Source organism: Ascaphus truei, chromosome 1, assembly GCF_040206685.1.
Source record: "Ascaphus truei isolate aAscTru1 chromosome 1, aAscTru1.hap1, whole genome shotgun sequence".
Lineage (NCBI taxonomy): Eukaryota > Metazoa > Chordata > Amphibia > Anura > Ascaphidae > Ascaphus > Ascaphus truei.
The window spans coordinates 522,456,873-522,480,338 of NC_134483.1; the positions used below are offsets into that span (position 1 = coordinate 522,456,873).

At 43.0% G+C, this 23,466-nt stretch overlaps 1 protein-coding gene across 1 annotated transcript in view; it reads left to right on the forward strand.

Annotated features, from left to right (window-relative positions):
• The window catches only part of LOC142466676 (histamine H2 receptor-like), a 113,588-nt gene extending 90,368 nt beyond the window's left edge, over nucleotides 1-23,220 (forward strand). Inside the window, exons 3-4 of the mRNA XM_075571960.1 lie at nucleotides 9,853-10,029; nucleotides 21,675-23,220. Of these exons, the coding sequence (XP_075428075.1) occupies nucleotides 9,853-10,029; nucleotides 21,675-22,380 (883 nt within the window). The 3' untranslated portion in view covers nucleotides 22,381-23,220. The remainder of the gene's footprint in view (nucleotides 1-9,852; nucleotides 10,030-21,674) is intronic.
• Nucleotides 23,221-23,466: the final 246 nt, after the last annotated feature.

Sequence of the window (23,466 nt, forward strand, 5' to 3'; positions counted from 1 at the left end):
GGAATTTTTCTCATAACTTTTGTGCTGTGCATGGCATGGGACATTGCACTTGCTACACCTTGCCACACAAGACCGACTTGCAGTTATGCCTATATGATATATTGCACCATTCAAGTCGGGACAGATAAGAGAGCAACTCTAGCTGAGATCTACTGTATAAGTATATTGTTATGAAGTACGAATACTACAAAGAAAAACCAAAAGGGCTTGAAGAATTCTATTAGACACAACTTAAGCTTGAATGATTGCTTTACTAGAACACCTCGGCGTCCCAGCATGGGGGGTGGGCATGGCACGCATGGTGGATGGGTATGTTCGATCATGGCAACTTTCAAAGGAGAAAGACATTGTTCGGTACCAAGAGATTGAAAAATAGACCTCCCCGAACCGGTCCCTCCAATCTGCATCTGCCCGAGTATCTGCTCCAACCTAAGGACCAGCCCCAATACCATTACCAGTGCGGACCAACCAACTCCAAAAATGAGATGAAACTACAGTACATCCCAACTACATGATCGGCTCGAGAATCCAAAGTGGGTCACTGCCACCCTATTTTCAAGGTGTCCAATCAAGGTAAACATACATTTACACAAGTTTACATACAGTACTGTACAACACAACTTTAATTCTGAAATAAAGTGCATATGCATTCCACAGACCACCCATGTGCCTACATTGAAAGACCTGCATGCGCGTTCCATACACCAGGAGTTGGGCACATTTTTAAGTCGCACCTCCTACCCCCACACACACCCTGCCCTCTTACCTGCTCTCCAGCATCTCCTCATATCTGTGATTTTGCGGAATCATGTGATGTCGCTACATCATGTTGTCATGGCAACGCATCGCCTTTTGATACTGTGTCGTCGCTATCAGAAGATGCAGGAGGAGAATCCGAGAGAAGGTAAGAGGCAGTTACAGAGGCCCCATGCTCTCCCCTGGCAATCAGTTTAAATGTTGGGGGGAAGAGCATGGGGCTTGGTTCGGGGTCCCCCGAAAATTTTGCGCCCCCCAATTTGTGCACCCCTGCTTTAAGCATTTCATTATTTATTGTTTAATAATAGGGTGCAGTTACTTATTTCTCTATTATTTTACAGAATTCAAACGTCAAATCAATAGCCAGAACAAGATGTCAATGGAAGTGTAATTTTTTTTATACTTTTCATACTGTTGATATACTGTATACATTAGAGACATATACATTATTTTGACACTTTCATACTATATTTTAATCGTAGCGGGCACATAGATATTTAATATTAAAGACATATACATTATCTACACACTTGTAAACTAGGGAAGTTTCACTGAATAAATATGTGGCTACCCCCCCCCCCCCCAAAAAAAAAGAAGCAAATGCAATGCACAGCGACTCCTTTTAATACAAGGGTTTCTTCTGTTTTTATATTGTAATTATAGTGGGAAATAGAGATATACTGTAGACATCACTAAAATAAATCCCAATGAATAAACAAATAAATCTGCGACGATGTGAAAACAAACCAATGTAATATATTAAAACCACAGGAGAGTATGGCTGGGACATATAATGTTTGTTGAGAGAAACATAAGTGGTTCCTTTTGCTGAGGGACAGAGATGTAGAACTGTCAAGTATATACACTGTCTATAATAGTGATGGTATATATTGATGTGTTGATACTTTTTTGAAACACACTAACAGTTAAACCCTTTGAACACTACATAGAATTATAACAATGTTGTAAATAGTGACAGAAGTTACAAATGGACGAATATTATGATATTAGCTACAGTGTGATACAATAGGCAGCTGAAGTTACAGAGGTACTGTAAGTGGATATCCTACATACGGTGGGTAAACACTGTGTCACAGACAGGAAATGTGCTATCCTATATAGAGAAATTAAGAAACCCTCCACACTCTTTTCACACAGGAGTTGTACTTCGTTTGTTTTCACTTTGTCACTGATTTACTTGTTTATTCATTGAGATTTATTTTAGTAATGTAGTAAATGTTAAGTTTTAATAGCTTTAGGTGTGCACCACAAATGTACTTCTTATTGAAGATCTATGACCTCGTAATTTTATTTTCTAATTGGTTACCAATTGTCTTTGAGTGCAGAGGTAGCACCCCATTGTCATTACAGAGGCAATGAGGCACAATCAAATTACTAACTTATACTCATTGATTGTGACGCTTTTTTCTGTGTATGGAAATGTATATACAGTGAGTGCAGGGGGACACTGTATACGTGGCCCGTTCAATCTCTGCCACATACACAGCAGTCTTTTCTATGATCAAAAACATACAAACATTTTACAAGCAACATGAGGAAATAGACAATACATTGAGATATAATAAAGAAAAATTCTTACATGAGAAATAGTGGGCAATGACATTCTCCCCAGTGGGTGGATGCTCATATACCATTGGCAGATGGACAGGTCGTGTGCAGGGGACACTGCTTATATGACCCATTGAACCTCTGCCACATAAACGGCAGTCTCCTATGGTCCAAAAACGCATATACCTTTTACATAAAACATAGATTGTGAGCTCATCTGGGCAGGGACAGAGTCTGTAAAAATTCCCATGACCTGTGTGCTATACTGTAATTTGTGAAGCGCTTTGAGTCCCATTCGGGAAAAAAGTGCTATATGAAATTAAAAAAAGTGAAGTATTTTGCCAAGAGAGCCCATACCCAACACAATTGACATCCCGAGGGGGGGAATGGGGGGAGGGATTCAAATCCGGGAAGAGATACAATAAACGGTCAGACCTCCATGCCTAGCATCATGAAGATACAAGTCAATTTCTTTTTGAAATAGCCAAATTGGATCACTCTGTAAATGGCTATAATGGATGGGCCAAGATAACTGTCGCACTGCATCGTTAACATACTTGACTCTGTCCATAATAACAGTAGCTCATCCCTTATATATATATATAACTCTTTCCCGAGGACATAATTGAAAACGAGAGGTAACTCAATGTATTTCTTCCTGGTAAAACATTTTATAAATGAATAACTATACATTCTTAATCACAATGTTATGATCCATTTTAAGGGGATTCAAAGACTCCTGTTCCCCTCTTGTTATATTGGAGTGTTAAAAAAAAAAAAAAAATCCCGTCATTTTCTACAATGACCGAGTATCATGTTCTCAGATGTTTTTTATCAAAAAAGAAATAACCTAATTTCTCTTTCTAAACAGCTTTTTTCCTCAATCAGTCTATTCAATGCATTAATGTAAAAATAAAATAAATGTTCAACTTCAACGTTCTAATAAAGTTGAAAAAATAAATTTTAAATAAAAAAAAAAACCCTTTCCAGTATAGGTGGCTACAAAACCTAACCCCTTATTAATGATCTGCTGTTCTGTTACTGATAGTTCTTTGGAGGAAATGTTGAGAATTAGGTTATTTTCCCCTCTTCTTATTTCCCCGGTGCTTCTTCACCTTGTTACAACCTCTGGGTCCAACGCAGAGCAAAATGAAGAAGATGTCTTGCCATTTCAAATTATATTCATAGTTATCTTTACATAAATTGGGCATTAATCCAATCCTCATCCCCTTCATTTTCCTCTGGACTTTAATGCACTCAAAGTGTGGAACTATTTAGGTTCAGACTTCTCTCTGACAGAAAGCCCAGGGTTTTTTTCTCACATTCGGTTCTCCAGTAACTTGTAACAGGCTGGCATTCCTGCCCAGCTCATCCAGAATCAATTGTCTGTCCAATTGTGGACACCCAAATGTCTCCGCACGGTTATCTGTCGAAGGTCCTATATCCTCCAACGACATCCTTTCAGCAAGGTTTCAGGAAATTGTGGGGATGCAGAAAAGATTAACTAGACTCGCAGGCAAATGAAGTCAAGGGAGGTGACTCCCTTAGAACATGAACATGTCTGTGCCGGGTTCAAGTAAAGGGGAGGGGTTGATATGTTGTATAAAATGAGCCAGAAGTAGTGAGTCTGTTTCTCCCCTGATGAAGGGTGGGCTTATCACCCTCACACCCTAGAAATGGTGTGGCTGGGTTTTTTTGGTCTCTGAACAGAGGATTGAATAAAACAATTGCAGTAAAATACCACTTAACTGGTTAATCCTATGTTTGCAGTCTTCATTTCTTACTTTGTCAATTTTGCCACATGGTGGCTATTATTTCAGACAGCTTTAAAGAATTTTCTTTAATATGCATGTATTTCTTCCTTTAAAGACCAATCTGATCTCTGCTATTTTTCATTAACATTCAAAAGTTACATTTCTCTTATCTGGGAATTGAATGCTTCTTCTATGTGCTGCTAGAAATATACAGTACATATTTGTAAGGTGCTTTTTATTTGCCTAGACACATGCCACATATTTATTTTTAATTCTGAATGCACTCAAAGACTTGTTGGAAGCACACCCTTTAATCGGGGGGGAAGGGAAGGACGGGGGGAAGGGAAGGACTGGGGGAATGGAAGGAAAGGACGGAGGAAAGGAAGGAAGGGAGAAGAGAAGAACGGGAGAAGGAAAGGACAGGAGAAGGGAAAGACGGGTGAAGGGAAGGACGAGTGAAGAGAAGGACGGGTGAAGGGAAGGACGAGTGAAGAGAAGGACGAGTGAAGGGAAGGACGGGTGAAGGGAAGGACGCGTGAAGGGAAGGACGGGTGAAGGGAAGGACGGGTGAAGGGAAGGACGGGTGAAGGGAAGGACGGGTGAAGGGAAGGACGGGAGAAGGGAACGACGGGTGAAGGGAAGGACGCAATCTTTCCTGGTGTTAAATGGTCATCCTTAATTCGTTCTGCAGTTTCCATTGTAATCAGAGAAACTCCCTTCTTTTTCTTTCTCTTTGAGAAATTCTGAGGAATCAGTGGTACTGTGTTCACATTTATAGCTCAAGACGGTTTTCAAAGTGGGAGTCATAGCTTCAGACATGGGGAACCCAAACATCCCAAGAAAACCAGTAAAGAGGAAATGTGTCTTTAAAAGCAGAAGCATTGGAATAACAACAGAAATATTAGGGACAAAAGATAGCAGAGCTGACCTTTTGATTTGAGACCTTAGCATCAGTCACAGAAACATCATGAATTGCATGGGAAACCATAGAAAGAGAAGCTTGCAGTTACATCTGAAACTTTTAGAATCAGGCATAGAAATATCACAAATTGGGAGAAACTAAAGACAGAGGAACTTGCAGTTACATCTGAAACCTTAGAACCAAGCATAGGAAGATCACAGATTACAGAGAAATCATGGCATATACAGTAGCAACAAAACAATGGGAGTACTCTTTTTTTTTTTAATGGGAACCCTGTGAAAAAGCAGTGGTCCAACCAGGGTAAGCAGAGAAATCAAGGTAACACAAGTCTGTTTTTAGAAATACAAGTCTGAGAGTCTGAAGTAGTGACACTAGGTACTGCAGAGAAATACGAGCTGATCTTTGGGAAAGGGAGTACGAGGATCAGCAGGGGCTAAACCAGGCACTGCAAAAACCTCAAAGAAAAGTGCACTTGTCTCTGCAGCAACAGTTTCAGCCTTAGAAGAAAAAAATTAGACGCAATATGTCTTCCCTATCTTTACAGGGTTTACAGTGGAGGGTTTTACTTTTGGAAACTGAAAAAGCCTCTTCTACTGAAATTCCCACAAAAAAAGAAAAAAGGGAACTCTTCTCACAGACAGACAAAGTGCACAATAATCCTACAGAACACTTGACGCAAAAAAAAACTTCAGGATCCCAAATGGGTCTTCAAAACACTAACAAAAGTACTTATCTTCAACCCAACGCAAGCAGGAGGGGTTTGCTGAAGCAGGCAGGTGATGGATCTGTTCCAGTGAGGTCCGGAAGAGGCCTTTGTTTTCTGTCACAAGGGAGACTCCAGGAGCGGGTAGAACCTGTGTGACGAGAACAGCATAGGAGGCAAGAATGGTCTGGGTCACGGGCTGGGTCAGTAGCAAGCAGCAGGCAAGGATCGACTGGATCACAGTCATAGGTCAGTGGCAGGCAGCAGGCAAGGATCATCTGGGAGCACGGGCATGGTTCAGCGGTAGGCACGGATCGTTGGGGTCCAGGCAGGGGTCGGCAGCAGGAAGGCAGGAATAGGGCAGGGGAGCAGCAACTGAGACCAGGGACTCACAAGTAGGAAACAGACAGGGGGCAAGCCAGTACAAAGGCAAGGAACTTTAATAAGTAATCAGGACTCCACACAGAACAGAAGCAGAAGCATGAGCATGGGCATAAGGAGTCAGGACACAAAACAAAGGCAAGGAGGTGCAGGAAACAGGAAACTATAAAAGCAGGCAGAGACAGGAGCACCCAAGAGGAGACAAAACAGGAAAACCAGAGCAGGCAGAAACTGTAGCACACCCTGTGGACAGACAAAGGAACTGGGAGAGAGGGAAACTTAGGAAAATACGTCAGGGCTATTCGTGACAAACCGAAGGGAAGGGAAGAGGGGTGGGGGATTCCATCAACATTCATAATACAGAAAATTGATACAATGCACAGAACAGTAAATTAGATTTTAAAAATCCTAAGTAAAAGAAGAATGAGAGAGAAAAAAGGAGTAACATCTTGTCTGCCACTCCTGAACCAGGACTACCGTGAACGAGCTCTGGGGCAGAAGCAGATGGAACTGCTGCTGTTACATGCTTGTCTGTAACAAATTAACTTGTGTTCACTTTATTTGATATGAGTCCTTAAAACTGCAAGTTCTGTGTCTGTACTGAGACATGGACATCTGAGTTAAAATGACTGGTCTCCCAGCTGCAAAACTGGTGCAAATACCACCAATTTTAAATGTATGTCAGATTATATCAGGATTCCAGCTGCACACACATATTAGTCTTCAGACAAAGATATGTGTAGGAGTCTATTTTGTAATACCCAAATACTAAAATCTAAATTTATATTCACGTTTCAAGTGGTCTCTGTCAGCTGTGATACACTGGTAATGCAGTCTACGTTTTTGTGTATTTATCCTACAGGTGATACATTGATGGTGTAAATTAGTCATCAAGGCCATATGTTTGATAATTTGCCAAAGAAAACAAGGTGTAAGAATGTGGTCTGTAATGGTATGCTCTTGGAGAATGCATAACGTTTTGCCTCATAACTAATAAGTTGCTTCAAGGAAACATTGAGAGAGCAAATCAAAAGAAAGTATAGTATAGGCATGGGATATTCTTTGCAATTTACAAAACAGAGGACACCAAATCAATTAGAATATCAAAATTGTCTAAATGTCTGTTTTACCAATGATTACAGTATATTGTCATCATGTGCTTCAATCATAGATCATTGATTCATCTAATAGTACAGTTTCTATACTGAGCTCAAAACAACATCTTGTGTATGGGAAACAACACACAATATAAAGGCCTTTGAACACCAAGGACTGGGCAGCCACCTACCGAATACTATTGATGCATGGAGACAATGGACATCATGGATTCCAGGGTTTGATTGCAGGCAAAGTCAAAACTCTTACTGTCTTCCTACAATATTCAGTATATAGACTTGTGTGATAACAAGCCTCTCTTCTACTATGTACAAGTTCCAAAGTGGTGTTATTACTTCTAACAATAATTCTTTTATTACACTATTTTATACCAAAGAGCAAACAAACAACACAGGTTTCGCAGAAAATACCCAAGAATGAGTAATATGTCACTTTGAATCTCAGTGTGAGGTTCAGTTTCAAAATGCATGGGTTTTATTAAGTCTCAGTTCAGCTCTTAAGGAAAAACTAAACAGACGGAAACAGTGACCATAAAACACAAGTGTTTTATTTCGAAAAGCTTAAGCTTATTGTCTGTATTATTTCAGCTCTGCTCTTTGTCAATATCTTTGTTGCCTACGAAGTCTTTTGAGCAAAGAATTGCTCAACAAAACTTCCAGTACATTTTTCTTCTACTCTTGGGTACTGTTGAGTGTGATACTGTGAGTATTCGCCGTTCTGGTGCTTCTGCCCCTTTAACCCTCACTCGGCCATTTTATCCCCAAGAGTGGCAACCTGGCGGTGGTACTTACGTGCGGTGCGCGGGTTCTGCGCGGCCCCCGTCGGCCCCTTCTGTCTCTGGGCACGGTGCACGTTCTCATTCCTCCGGTCTTGACGTGCGGCGCATGTGCGGTCTTCCCGTCGGTCTGCGGTCTCTGTTTCTCGGTTCCGCCACCGTCCTGACGTCGGTGCTATGCGGCGCGGTTGTGCTCCTCGCTCCACCTCTGTGTCCGCGGGTCCCGCCTCTGGTCTCCATCCCCGTGTTGGTCCTACGGTTTGTGCGGGTTACGCGCGTGCACACTCTAATGCGGTAGCTATTGGCTGTGTAATGGGACGCACCTGCATGATCCAGCAGCCTATCCTGACCCACAATCCTACTTCCTGGTTGCCTCCCATTAGTGGGAGGTCCCATAAATATGCTCTCAGAGCTCTCAGTCATTGCCGAGCATAACTCCAGGTTGTGTGACGCTGAACTCACTCCTTGTGCCTGTCTGCCTGAACCTTGCTGCCTGACCCTGCTTGGAACTTACCTTGTGATACACTCCTGCACTGACCCTGGCATTGGACCACGTTGACTCTGCTCTCTCCTGCACTGACCCTGGCTTTGGCTCCACGACTACTCTACGCTCTCCAATCCTGACTCCGGCTACGTACCCCAACAATCCGCTACTCCATACTCCTAGACCCGGCAAGTATCTCATTTATGCTCTCTTCTATTACCCTGATCCGGCCTGCAAGACAATCCTATACTCTAGACGTGCCCTCGTGGTTGGCGTTTTATACCAGTCCCTACCTCAGCCCCGCGGGCCTCGTTTGTGGTTTGTGGTGAACTACGCGTTACAGTAACCTTAATGCAGGGGTCTAGCCTTGCCTGTCACTGAGATTTGAATTGGGCCAGTATAGGAACCCCAGACCAAATAAGGGGAAAGGGAGCATGGCCCTTGGCCTGAGAGCCCCACAGTTATGCGCTGGGTGGGGGGCTAGGCTATTTAAGGGGCTGTCACCCCATGACATACTGTAACCTCTCTCATCCTCTGAAAGCCTCCCTGCCCACCCATCCCTGTAGGTGTTTCAGGATTATGGGTTATGTTTTATGTTTATTGTTCTGATTATATTTTTAAATGTTACATTTTATGAAAAATAAAGGAGATGAGAAAATGGAGGGTATGCTAAAGGTGTTGGTGGTGTTATTCCATTGGTCACAGCTGGAGGAGTGCGGAATGGTCAGTTTTACCCAGCTGGTTAATGTTGAGAAATGGGAGAGGTCCAAAGAATGAACTCTGGGGGTCCGGGCAAGGTGCGGCGGGCCTAGGGGTGTACTCCTAAGAGGGACCCCAGGAGTGCTCACAGGGTCATGTAGCAGTGGTGAGCATAATCAGGATTAATGGGTGAGGCTACTTACTGACTAAGTCCAGGAGTGTTGGGTTATGTTTAATAAAAGGCTGTGGCCCTTTGTACCCACCAAAGAGTCTGTATTTATTCCAACCAAAGAGTCTGTATTTATTCCAACCAAAGAACCTGTATTTATTCCAACCAAAGAGTCTGCATTTATGCCAATCAAGTGTATTTATTTGGTTGTTAGCAAACGGAATGGGCAAGAATCGAGGTTATAAGGGCCATGATTTGAAGACTAATACTATGGATAAGTCCAAGAGAGAGGAAGTGATAGGCACCAGAGTGTAACGTTGCTTCTGCATATACAATCACAGGCTTCAGCCTGCCAACACTTTTGCCCCACTTTTTTGTGATAAAGCAATGCTTCTGTTTGCAACAGCCCTTGACATCCTAAATAAAAGGTTGTACCAACCCCTCCAATATTATGATGGTCAAGCAAGATAAATACATTGTGATCTATGTAATGCACTAAGGCTTTGATTTGTTTTATTTTGCAGCATCATTTATGAAGTGACAGGCATGTGGCTGTTTGGAAAGGAGTTCTGCAAAGTTTGGATCTCATTCGATGTTATGTTCTGCACTGCTTCTATTGTCACCCTGTGCTTTATCAGCTTGGATAGATACTGCTCTGTTGTGACTCCTTATCATTATTCAAAGAGAATGTCACGTCGCCGGTGAGTGGATATATATATATATATATATATTTTTTTTTTTATTAATCATATACTGTAGCAAAAAAGTAAGATTAAGCAAGTTCATTTCATGATTTGTCCATACCAATAACTTTTCCCATGTAAAATAAAGGCCTAGATTCACTAAACGCAGTTAAAGCTGAGTTAATATTACTACCGCTGAAAAATTAAAGGTTATACATTAACATTTATGAAGTATCAAGAATTACTTATTATTTATTCATGGGTGGGGATAAAAGAAAGTGCAATATGCAATAAAGTTAATGTTACAATAAGTTAGCAATGCTATTAACCCTTGTACTATGCGTTTAATATACGACAACGTTGTTAAATGTTCATGTATTATATTCATATTTTTTCCAGGTGTGTGTGTCATACGTATTTAACTAACACCAAAATATCCCTGCAGTACAATGTATGTTAATACTGCTTTACCACATGCAATATGGCTTTAATGAATAGGTTGATAAATAAAATCAACGTTAGGGATATTTAACAGCAATTCTTTTTTTATCTATCTGAGTTTAGTGAAATTTGGCCAAAGAGTAATGTTCTTTAAGATGGCAGGATTAAAAGTTTAATTAAAATTACTCTTTATTATTGTTATGATTTATTTACAATAATGTACAGCAAAGTGTCCGTTTTTGTTCTGTTCACAGATTTTTTTTTTAACCGTGTATTTCTTAAAAAATTAGCTTAAATATTATGGCTGCTCTCACTTAGATCGTCCCGCTTAACTTAGCTCCCTTAAACCAGGGCAAGTAACATCACATTACCTAAAACAGGAACGAACGTTATTTTCCATGAGTTAACTTCTTATTCCATATTGATAAAAAATATTATTCCAATTGATAAAAAAAAAAAGAATCAAACTCTATATCTTCGCCTTTTAATCCCTCCCACAAAGAAAAGAAAAAGTCTAAACCGTGACTTCAGAATCTAGCCTGAGGCCTCAACAGGCCCAATTCAAGGCCTAATGGTCTATTGTAATCTATCGCCATCCAACCTCACGATGAACCATCTTTAGTGTTGATTGAAGCCCTCCAGTCCTCAGTTACTTGAAGATCACAGAAGTAAAACTATTTCTTCTCTATTTTCATATTTAAATACTTTTTTTTTTTTTCCACATAGGATGCCCATCCTCACACGGCCCCTCTATGCAGACGACTGAGGGGGTACGAAAGGGAGCGGCACTTATATAAAGCTTGTCGTCTTCGCATAAGACGTGTTAATGGATGACATGGCAGAGCAACCAATCGCAATGAACTTTGGGGATGTTTCTCCCAAGTTACGTTTATCGGTTCCATGTGGGGGCGGGAAACACGTGTTACTGAAAAACATCCCCAAACATGCAGTTATTACTAAAGGTGGGAAACAGGTAGTAAGGCAAGCACTCTGATTGGATTATTTACCATGTAAACCATTAACATGTGGCATGCAACAGTGACAGGAACTGTGCAGTCCCATAGAACTTCAGCTATCGGCGGAGGACTCAAAGGCTGCAATCAATGCTGAGAATAGTTTGGCAGGGTCAGGGTGGCGATGGATTACAGAAGGGTATCTGACCTTGGATTAGGCCCTGGGCTACTTTTTTAGTGTCATATATTTTGTTTTGCCGATTATGAAGAGGCGAAGAAATAAATTGTAATTTTGTACTAATTGGAATATTGTGTAACTTTTTTTTTTCTTTTTGTTGAGCAGATTAGTTACAGGAGGTCCCAGATCCTGAACACAATGAAAACCTCTTTGTAGAGTTTCTTAATAATCATTTACCCCATCGTATTAATGAAGCTGCCTAGGCATTCCATGAGACCGCTTAGGTATCCTTATGATACTGAAGGGGTTAATGACCTCTTTATTTTATATTCATTATATAGCTATTTCATATTGTATGTGTAACATATATACAGATGTAGCCGCCTTTAATGCTTCTGCTGACGGGTTTCAGTGGGACACACAACGCTCCAATGGGAGCAGACATTTTAATGTAATTAACCATGCATTAAAAAGGGGCGAGGGCCAGGGCCGACCTTAGGCTTTGCGGGGACCAAGGCGGCATGCTGGAAGCAGGGCCCACCCTGTAAAATTAAATAAGGGGATTTACCTTGACAACCAGCCGTCCTCTGACAGCGTCAGAGCAGGGGTGGGGGGGGGGTGGCGCGCTCCCTCCTCCAGCTCCCAACTACAGTCAGGTGAAAGTTGTATCCCGGCGCTGACAGGAGGGAGCAGAGGGAACGCGGGACCTTGGAGGCACAGAGCCCAAGGTGGTCGCCTTGCCCTAGACACGAGTTGGCGTAATAAAGCTTGCTACATCTGTATGTTTAAACAGTATATAGCTATATAACAATTGGTTTTGTTCATTTTTTTTTTACTTTGTTTTGCTATTGGTACAAGCTGCATAACTGGTACCAATTGAGTTGTGGGGAGGGGTGGGGGATGTATGACAAACAAGCATCTTTAAAAAGGTACATTTTCAGAGTTCTTGGATGTCTGAAAGATGAGAGTCTGATGGTGCATGGTAGGGATTTCCAGAGAGAGGGGGGCAGCACAGGAGAAGTCTTGTAAGCGTGAGTGAGAGGAGGTAATAAGACCCAGTATTTTGTGGGTGCGCGCAATGGAACGCATGGTGTCGTGCGTGCCTGTTGCCCGAGCGATCTGTGAACTGAGTTTGCTCATGACAGGGACGCATGGCGGAGGCGTGGCCGTGACATCATGAGGCTGGTTTGCCCTCATTGGCTGAACCGCTCACGTGACCCGGCCGTCGCGCGACAAAAATCTAATTTTTGTGCTGGCTCAAAATTCTGCCACGCGGTCGCTCTTCGTAACGTGCGTTCGTGCTCACTATGTCCGGCTCTATAGAGCTGCTGCATTTTGTTCGCGCTGCGCGCGGGCTCATGCACACTATGGACGCAGCCTAAGGCAGGAGGAGAGGCGGAAATTATGGGCAGAACATAGGGGGCGTTTAGGGATATATGTGGGGATGAGGGCTGAGATGAAAGGTGGTCAGCGTCGTTGGGAGCTTTGTAAATCAGAACTAGGGTTTTTCATTTTATTCTAGAGGATATGGAAAGCCGGTGTAGGGATTTGCATAGTGGAGCAGCAGAAGTCGAGCGGGGAGTGAGGTAGAGTATTCTAGCAGCAGTATTTTTAATATAGTACAGTTACACACCATTACTTGGTAGATGAGGTTGAAAAAAGACATGTCCATGAACTTCAACCTATGCTAAATTTAGACGACAGAAACTTAATCAAAATATTGTAACTACAAATACAGGATAAGAGAAAGGCAAACAAAAAAAAGCTGTGTGTGCTGTGCATGCGCATAGTAAGTGAAACTTCTTTGACTTTTGTCACCGAAATTGTGTTTGTGATGTTTTAATTAAAAATCAAAATACAATTTCTTTGACAAAACGCAAATAAATTTGGACTTAGAATGTGCGTGCTCGGCACACATCCCCTGTATTTGCTATTTGCACTAAGCGTGAATTCCTCATGCGTGTGACTGTGTGTGTGCGTGTGACTGTGTGTGTGTGCGTGTGACTGTGTGTGTGTGCGTGTGACTGTGTGTGTGTGCGTGTGTGACTGTGTGCGTGTGCGCGTGACTGTGTGTGTGTGCGCGTGACTGTGTGTGTGTGCGCGTGACTGTGTGTGTGCGTGTGACTGTGTGTGTGTGTGCGTGTGACTGTGTGTGTGTGTGTGACTGTGTGTGTGTGCGTGTGACTGTGTGTGTGCGTGTGTTATGTATGCGCACCCATCCTGCACCTCGCATATGCCCCTGCACCTCGCATCACCCCCCTGCACCTCGCATCACTCTCCTGCACCTCGCATCACCCTCCTGCACCTCGCATCACCCCCCTGCACCTCGCATCCCCCCCTGCACCTCGCATCACCCCCCTGCACCTCGCATCACCCCCCTGCACCTCGCATCACCCCCCTGCACCTCGCATCACCCCCCTGCACCTCGCATCACCCCCCTGCACCTCGCATCAACCCCCTGCACCTCACATCAACCCCCTGCACCTCACATCACCCCCCTGCACCTCACATCACCTCCCTGCATCTCCCTGCACCTTACATCATCTCCCTGCACCTCACATCACCCCCCTGCACCTCACATCACCTCCCTGCACCTTACATCACCCCCCTGCACCTCACATCACCTCCCTGCACCTCACATCACCCCCCTCCACCTCACATCACCCCCCTCCACCTCACATCACCCCCCCCACCTCACATCACCCCCTCTGTACCTCACATCACCCCCCCTGCATCTCACATCACCCCCCTTCACCTCCTCACATCACCCCCCTTCACCTCCTCACATCACCCCCCTTCACCTCCTCACATCACCCCCCTTCACCTCCTCACCTGCACCTCCCCTCACCCCCTGCACCTCCGATCACCCCCTGCACCTGCGAGCACGGCGGCAGAGCAGTGTGGTAGGAGGAGGGATGGGCACAGGTTGTGTTGCCCCGCAGTGCCGGGGATCAGGGCAGGAAGGATGGCACATACGGCGAGGAGGCACGTGTGAGTGTGATGGCCCCCCCCCCGGGGAAGAACACCATGATGCCGGTGGGGGGGAGTGGGGGGAGGAATAGAGGGGGTAATTGGGGGGAGAGGGGTGGGGGAAGGTTGAGACGCGGCCGCACCGGGCCCGCCGTATGCGTGGGAAGCGGCGCGCTCAAACCCCCCCGCTTCCCGAGCAGGAGCCAGGAGCGCACGATAACGTCTGTGCGCGCATGCGTGGCACATGCTGACAGCGCAGCGGCCGTCATGATCCCGGGGTTCCTCTCCTCCTCCAGCACCGGCGGCACTCAGTCAGCGGGACTCGGGGAAGGGGAAGCAAGAGGGAGGAGAGAGGCTGAGCAGCGGCTCCTCCTCTCACAGCCGGAGGACTTGCGGGGCTTCCGCCATCTTGGTACACCCACAGTACCGGAAGTTCTGCGCACGTCTAGGGGTAACGGCGGCCGTTAGGAGCGGCGCCGGCGGCTATCGCCACCGCCGCCGCTTGTCACAGCAGGCGTGGGGGGGGAGGGGGAGTCACGTCACTTCCGTTTCATTTTCGTCTCCTTCGCTCCAGTTTTGCCCCATGAGAATAGGTGCCACTAAAGAAGTTTCACTTCAAAAAACCCAGTGAAACATTATCCAATTATTTATCATAGGGGAAAAATATAAATTATTTCCCGACTTCAATATTGGCAATCAGATTTCTCCTTTGGCATCATCCTTCCCATGTATACTTATTTGTTAGTATATCCCTGTATACCTTTCCTTTCTAAAAAAGATGTCCAACCTTTTTTTGAAGATATCTATTGTATCCCCAATTACGGTCTCCAATGGTAATGAATTCCACATTTTAACTGTAAAAAACCCTTTCATTTGTTTCTGGTGAAATCTCATTTCCTCCACCCTTAAGGGATGTCCCCGTGTCATTTGTACTGCCCATGGGACTAATAGTTCTTTTGAAAGCTCCTTATATTGACCCCAAATATAGAATTGTATATAGTTATTATGTCCCCTCTTAGACGCCTCTTTTCTAAAGTAAACAAATCTAATTTAGCTAACCTGTCCTCAAGTCATATTTTCCATCCCCTTTATTAAGTTGGAGGCTCTTCTCTGCACTTCTCTAATTCCATAATCTTTATGGAGTGGTGCCCAAAACTGTACACAGTTACACAGTAGATGAGGTTGAAAAAAAGACTTACGCCCATCAAGTTCAACCTATGCTAAATTTTCTCCATATTCAAGGTGTGGTTACCAATGCTTAGGTGGCATAATTCGTCTTACTTCCTTTCCATCCATCCATCCTCCATTTAATGCAAGATAAGATCTTATTTGCCTTTGCAGCTACTGCTCGACATTGGGCTCTATTGCTAAGCCTCCAGTATACAAGCACTCCTAAATCCTTCTCCATCAAGGATTAATCTAATTCTACTTCATTTTATTTATAAGTAACCCATATATTTTTTATTCCCAAATGCATAACCTTACAGTTATCTATAAACCTCATCTGCCATTTAACTTCCCAAGATTCCACTCTAAATCTAGATCCATATGAAGAAAAATTAAATCCTGTTCTGATTTTACTACTTTAGTCCATTTGGTGTCATCAGCAAATATGGAGACTTAGCTCTCTATGCCAACTTGAAGGTCATTAATAAACAAGTTAAAAAGCAGTGGTGCAGCTGTGATTTACTCCAGTAACATCCAGCAGTGTGTGAGCACTTTTGGAGGTAGCGGGTAGAACTTGTGTGCCATGATTGTTAATTAAGTTAATGGGGGCGATAGGTAGTGGTAGAAGTGGTCTTGTCTAAGCTGATGAAAGTGTACTGTTGTATAGAGAGGTTACCAGGTCTGAGCAGGAAAGATTGCAGATGGGAAAGAGGAGAGGTTGTAAAGATGTTGAAAATTGGAGGTGGTCTAGAGCAGGGGTGCGCAAACTGGGGGGCACGAGATTTTCTGGAGGGATGGGGGGCGTGGCATTAAATGCCAGGGGAGGCGCAAGGCCTCTAAGTTCTCTTACCTGGTCTCAGACGCGTCACCATGATAATGCATCGTCAAATGGCAACGTGTTGCCATGGCAATCCGACGTCACGACACCGCCATGCCACAGAGCCGGTAAGAAGGGGGAGGGCGAGCAGGGGAGGAGCAAGGGTGTGCAAACTGGGGAGACACGGCAGTTCCAGAGGCGCCGTTGAGAGCGCGAGGCCTCTGTAAACTTACAAACCCTTCAGTCACCCTTCATCTCCATGGCAATGCGCAATGCGGAGTAAAATGACGCCCGTTGCCATGGAGATGTGACGTCAAATGCCGCTGCAGGTCATGTGGTGTGACATCACATGACTCCACAGCATCATTTGACACCACATTAGAGGTGAGTGGGGGCGCGACCCAGGAGGAGAGCAGACAGGAGGGGCACAGCGCAGGAAGTTTGCGCGCCCCTGGTCTAGAGTGTGTAGGTTTCTGTATGTGTGTGGAAGTTGTGGAGGGTGCAGACGGCAGAGTGAAGCTAAAGTTTAGGAGGTGGGGATCAGAGAGAGGGAGAAAATCAGATCAAGGGAGTGTCCATTGCAGCAAGTAAGAGAGGTGGTCCACTGGTAAAGACCATAGGAGGTCAAAGAGATAAGAAGTGTGACTGAAGTGGCATTGGGATAGTCAATAGGTATATTAAAGTCTCCCAGGATGACAGTAGGTGTGTTAGAAGAGGGGAAGTGAGGAAGGCAGATGGCAAGTTGTCAAGAAATTGAGATTAGAGGTCCAGGGGAGACGATAGATGACAGCAACATGGAGGGGAAAGGGAGGGAGGGGGGAAAGAGATGGACAGCGTGAACTTGGAAGGATGAGAAAGAGAGGGAGGGAAAAGAGGGTATGACATGAAACATGCAGCATGGGCAAAGTAGTATGTCCACTTCTCCCCCTGTCTATTCGCTGGTCTGGGGGTGTGGCTCAGGGAGACACCACCATAGAAAAATGCAGCAGGAGAGGTGGTGTCTGGGGGGTGGGTGCCAGGTTCCTGTAATAGATAGAAGGTTGAGAGTTGAAAATTATTAAATCATGTATTACAGTAAGTTTGTTACAGATGTATTACAGTATGCATTCCATAGGACACAGGAAAAGGGAAGAAAGAGGTGTGATGGGAATGAGGTTGGCGTGATTGGCAGTGTGTGATGAGAAGGAGACTTTAGGGTAGGGTGTGGGACATGAAAGGATTGATGGATTGATATGTGGATAGAGCCAGGATAAGGGAACATTAGGAAGAAAGGTTTAGGTAAAGAGCATGGGGGTAGAGGCAAAACTGAGAGTGAGTGAGCAGAGGGAAATAGGGGAGAACAGAGGTGGTCCAAAGCGTAGAGGTGGTTAAAGTTATAAATTAACACGAACCTGTGGTGTTTCCAGTTGGCATGTGCAGTGCACAAACAGCAAATGAGTGCCTCTCAGTGCTGCAAAAAGCATGCCGCATTAGGCAGTGTCAGAGTGTGTTAAGAGATTGCAGAGAAAATTAGAGCATGGAACGGTCAGGAGACGCCGTTGTGATAAGTGTGTGCAAACAAGGAAAAGTATTGGAAGATGAAAGTGGGGGGCGAGATTTAATGGTGCAGACTAACAAGTGTAGAATATTAGTGTGAAGAAGTAGTCTGAATAATTACAAGATCTGACACTTCACTGATTCGCAGCTAAAAAGAGAACAATATTGAGACACATGGATGGGGAAAGTCAAACTTCTTTATATCTTCAGACAATAACAAATAGCTGTCTATTACCTTATGTTCACATGGTAATTAAATGTGATGCTACTTCTTACTATGTTGGGTTTGGTCTGAAACAACTTGAATGTAGCCTAGTTCATGAAGGGCAGATTGCTTGTAGGTGGCACATTTAACCTACTTTAACCTACTTCAGGAGATACAGGCCCCGTTATGGAGTGCCGGTATCCCCTGTAGAATTTCAATGTCCCGGTCACGTGACGCGGAAGCTTGAACGTGCAGGGGATTCCGGCACCCCATAACGGGGCCTGTATTTCCTGAAGTAGGGGGTCCTCGGACCTGAAACCAATGCTGTTCAGCTCCGGAGACCCCCTGCTCATGTACACTATTAATCAAATGTATATTAAAAAAAGATTTAACAAACATCAATACACATCCCCCCCCCCTCTCCGCCCTAACACATACAGTACAATAATGTACAAAATTACTATTATCCAGATATGGATAATAGATTATTTGCCCATTATTAAACACTGCATTAGCATACCTAAATAAAGTAAATAAAAACAGTAGCCAGCTAATCCAATCAATACAAGCAGTAACAACATCAACAATTAATTAATTAAACCATTAACCAATGAAACCAATTAATTCCTAAACCAACTAAAAATGAATAGTAACACTAACCAATCAAACCAATGAATTACTACAACATTAATGAATGCAAACATTAAAAGACAAAGGAATACATTCAAACAATCTCTGAAGTAACCATAAAACACATTAGCTAACATAATACAACATTAACTACAAGCGAACACCAATCGCAATCATTTTATTACATTAAGCAGGAAAAAAAAAAAACAATGACATCCACATAAAAACCTGACATTAAAAACACCAACAGCAATACCAAGCCACAAATGCCCCCCAAATATTGTCATAATAATGTATTAATCTGTACCCTAAAGTGGTACAGATTAATATATTATCAGTCAATGTGCCTCCCCAAAAAAAATCAAAAAACACATCCAATGAAGAAACCTGCAAAAAGAGACATTTACAAACATTCAATATATTACTTACCATTAGATTCTTTAAATGTATTTCTTTGTCTTTAAATGATTACATTCATTAATGTTGTAGTAATTCATTGGTTTGATTGGTTAGTGTTACTATTTATTTTGAGTTGGTTTAGGAATTAATTGGTTTCATTGGTTATTGGTTTAATTAATTCATTGTTGATGTTGTTATTGCTTGTATTCATTGGATTAGCTGGCTACTGTTTTTATTTAGTGAAGCATGTTATTTTAGAGTTAGGTTTTATTATTGTGCATCTGGTGCATTAATGTATTGTAATTAGGGTGCCCATTGAGTGCTATAGAGGCTTATCATGCCCATAATATTATTATATGGGTATTATGTACCACTATGCTACTCAATGGGTACATGGTGGGTATAGTCAGTTCAGGGTGGGTGCATATTGTACTGTATGTGTTAGGGTGGTGTATTTAGTTAGAAATAATGTTTATTATTTTTGTAGGCACAACATTGGTGCCGCAGGCCCGCGGGTACCCCGGGACGGCCGCGGGGTCAGCCGGGGACACCCACCAGCCTGTTGTATGGGTGTTGCGCATGCAAAAATGTAAAGCAGGAAATTTTTCAAAATCCAATTTTTTTGCGTCTACTTTTAGCTGACGTGTTCTGTTCAACACAACTTTCGCGTACGCTAAGGTTGCGTTGCTTAGAGCATCCCGCTTAAGGGCAGAATTTAACACAAACAGGGTAACAAACGAGCAAAGTTGGACTTACAAAAATTTCCCGAGAAAAGTCAGTTTTAGAGCGCAAAGTGCCTGTTTGCGCGGCTTAGTGCATCGTGTTCAGGTCAACATCATGTTCTAAGAGCTGTTTGCGCTCTAAAAGTGACTTAACGGAGCTTAGTACAGTGGCGGCCGAGCTGAGTCTTCAGCGGCCGCCACCGCAATGTGGGGGCAATGTGCGGGCAGACGGCGGCTGGTTTTGTTTTTTTCCTGGCGCGTGCCGCGCGTCACTGTGGCGCCGGTCACACGTGCCAGGGTTCCCCGGCATCCCCGAAGGCTGAAGGGGAAGCAGGGGTAAGGGGAAGCTGCGCAAAGCTGCGCGAAGCAGAGGAGCAGCCAGGGGGAGCAGCCAGGGGGTCGGAAGGGGAGGGGAACAGCAACGAAGATGCCCACGCGGGGAGGGGAGGATGCGGCTGGCGCGCGGCCAAGTTTGGCGCCAGCCGAAAAAAGCCCGGGACAATTACGGGCAAATGTTAGACTCAGATGTGCCGCAGCAGTACATGACCCCCTATGTCTTCATCGATATGGTAGGTAAGCTTTAGAAGGCTTCTAGCATTAGCGTAAACCTGAAGTAAAAATATGTATTTTTTTTAATAAATCCTTTTTTTAATGCTGAATTTATTAAATGATATAAAGGAATGCTCTTCATTAGGATTAGATCAGCAAGTAATGCTGCCTGTCAGAGGTATGGTTCTCTAATTCAAGAACAGCAATATTTATGCTGTATGCAGGCCACATAAAAATAAAAAATAAACATCCATCATTTTTTGGTTTTGATGGGAGAAAAAATGTTTAAGTGTGTAAGTGTCGCACTATGTCCTGTGGCTCAATTCAAACACCAGATTTTAAAGTCCTTTGGCCAACCACTCATAGGCCCTTTATTATTATATGCTCTGTTTTACATATATTAGTAACTCTGTATACAAATCAAATATTATTCATTCATCACCAACTCGTACTACGGATTCACCCTGACAAAATAGATTTAAATACATTTAAAATAAGGTTCTGATATTAAACAAAACAAAATAACACCTGTGGCAGTACACTAGAATAGGAGAATTATGAAGTCTCTAAAGTTTGCATTCAATTATATGTATGAAAAACTATTATGCTGGTCCTTTAAAAGTTATCACAAACTGAAAAAAAATCTACACCTACAATACAGCAACTTGCACCTATTTGCATGAAATGTAGAAGGCATAAGAACAAAATGGAGTACAGCAGCTTGTATAGTATCAGAATGTTGGTATTGTTATGAAGCGTTCTGCTCCGTTAATAACAATAACTAATGCAGCCACACTTCTGTTTTTTGTTTAACAAACTGTCTATACATTTACATTTTTCAGGAAGCCATTACAAGCTGTGAAAAATGTGATAAATAATATGTTGCATCACTAATCATTACAATACTGTAGCTATGTTCTTTTTAAATGTGTTCAGAAATATCAAATCTAGGCCCTTAAACGTGTAACGGTTACACGTGCACTCTGTACAGTGGTGCCACGTGTGAATAACACCCGTAAAATTGTCCGTAGATTAAATATGGTTTCCCTTGGCTACCTAGCTTAATCTTACATGTCTTCTGCTCTCTTATCCACAGATGTATCATTATGACAGTGACTATATGGGTTTATTCCTCCTTGATATCTTTTCTACCCGTCATGCAAGGCTGGAATGAGATACCTGGCATAGACTTGGACAATGGGAAAGAATGTATCTTTGTGACCAACTGGACATTTGCCATAGTTGCCTCATCACTGGCATTTTACATTCCTTTTATGATCATGTGCAGCATGTATTTCTTCATCTACCGAGCGTCTCGGTTAAAAGCCACTCGGATTGTGTCTCAAACTTTGGATCTCCATTACCACCCAAACAGTAAGCGTCAAAACAACTTACAACTAGAAAACAAAGCCACCAGGACAATGAGTATAATAATATCTGTGTTTGTGATGTGCTGGCTACCATACTTTGTCTTTAATGTTTGGATAGCAGCAAAGGGTACCAATTCCACAAGTGCTGTCCTGGTTAATGTCTTCAAGTTCATTACATGGTTAGGGTACTGCAATTCTACCATCAATCCCATGCTGTATGCTTTCTTAAACCGGGACTTCCAAAGGGCACTGCAGAAGTTACTTATTTGCAGACGTTGGAGGTCTCAAGTGGACATCGGAGATGATATGGTTTCAATAGTAACATTTTCCAAAACTGCTCAAGATCCAGAGTACAGCATTAAGTTGCCAATATCTAATGGTATTTTGAAGAGCAAACAAACACTTAAATGTACATCTGCAGTACATTACTAATCCAAATGTGTAAATGTTGTTTTATATTTCAATAAACAATTATGAATCTACGTTTCACTGCCAAATACAGTCGGTCCTCGCTATCCGTCATTTCACGTTACGACGGACGGCATATCCGATTCATCACAATGCAATCCTATGGGGCCGTTATCTGATGCCGGAACGCCTTATCGGACGCTCACCGCCGCTGATTAACATGAGACTCGCTTTATGACACTTTCAATATCCGACCCCAGTTTCCGGAATGGATTCCGTTGGATAACCGAGGACGGCATGTATACAATATTTACTGTATGTACTGAACTCCTAAAGACACTATTTGATTGATGCACAGATTTAAGAACTATGCACTAAAGGGTAACTTGAAAGTCTTTGCATGCTTCTAACCTTAACTAAAAGCACTTGCAAAATTGAACCAATGATCTTCAGATAAAATGGCATATCAAACTAATGGTTCTTTGGAAATATTTGGAAAGAATTTTCAGCTGAAGCATTAAAACAAGGGTTTGTAAAGATATCACTTCTTTGTTTATATATATCTATGTACGGTTTGTACGTATTTGTATTCCCATAGCATATAAACGGACTCATTTTACTACAAACGTCTCCTAACGAGATTACAGATTTGTTCAATGTCGGCTTTTCAAAACAATGTGTCCTACTGACAGCAATTTCACAGATGTAACAAATAGGAAACAGGATTTAACTACCAATCACTGGGACAAACAGCAGACGCTCCCTTCACTTCGAGAATGAGAAGTAGAAGCAAAACACTCACATCAAGATCCCATTTACAATCTGATGGGTTGTCAGTGGCACAAAATGAAACAGCTGGGTGCTTAAGTCAAAGAATTGCCTTCCTTGTGAAGACAATTTGTAAGTTTGTTTCTATTTTTTGCAAGTTATATATATATTTTGTAAAAACCGAGTTTTGTGTTCAAGGTTAAAAAACTAAAACACACACACACACACACACACACACACACACACACACACACACACACACACACACACACACACACACACACACACACACACACACACACACACACACACACAGTGAATTCCATGAAATCCTCTCCTCTA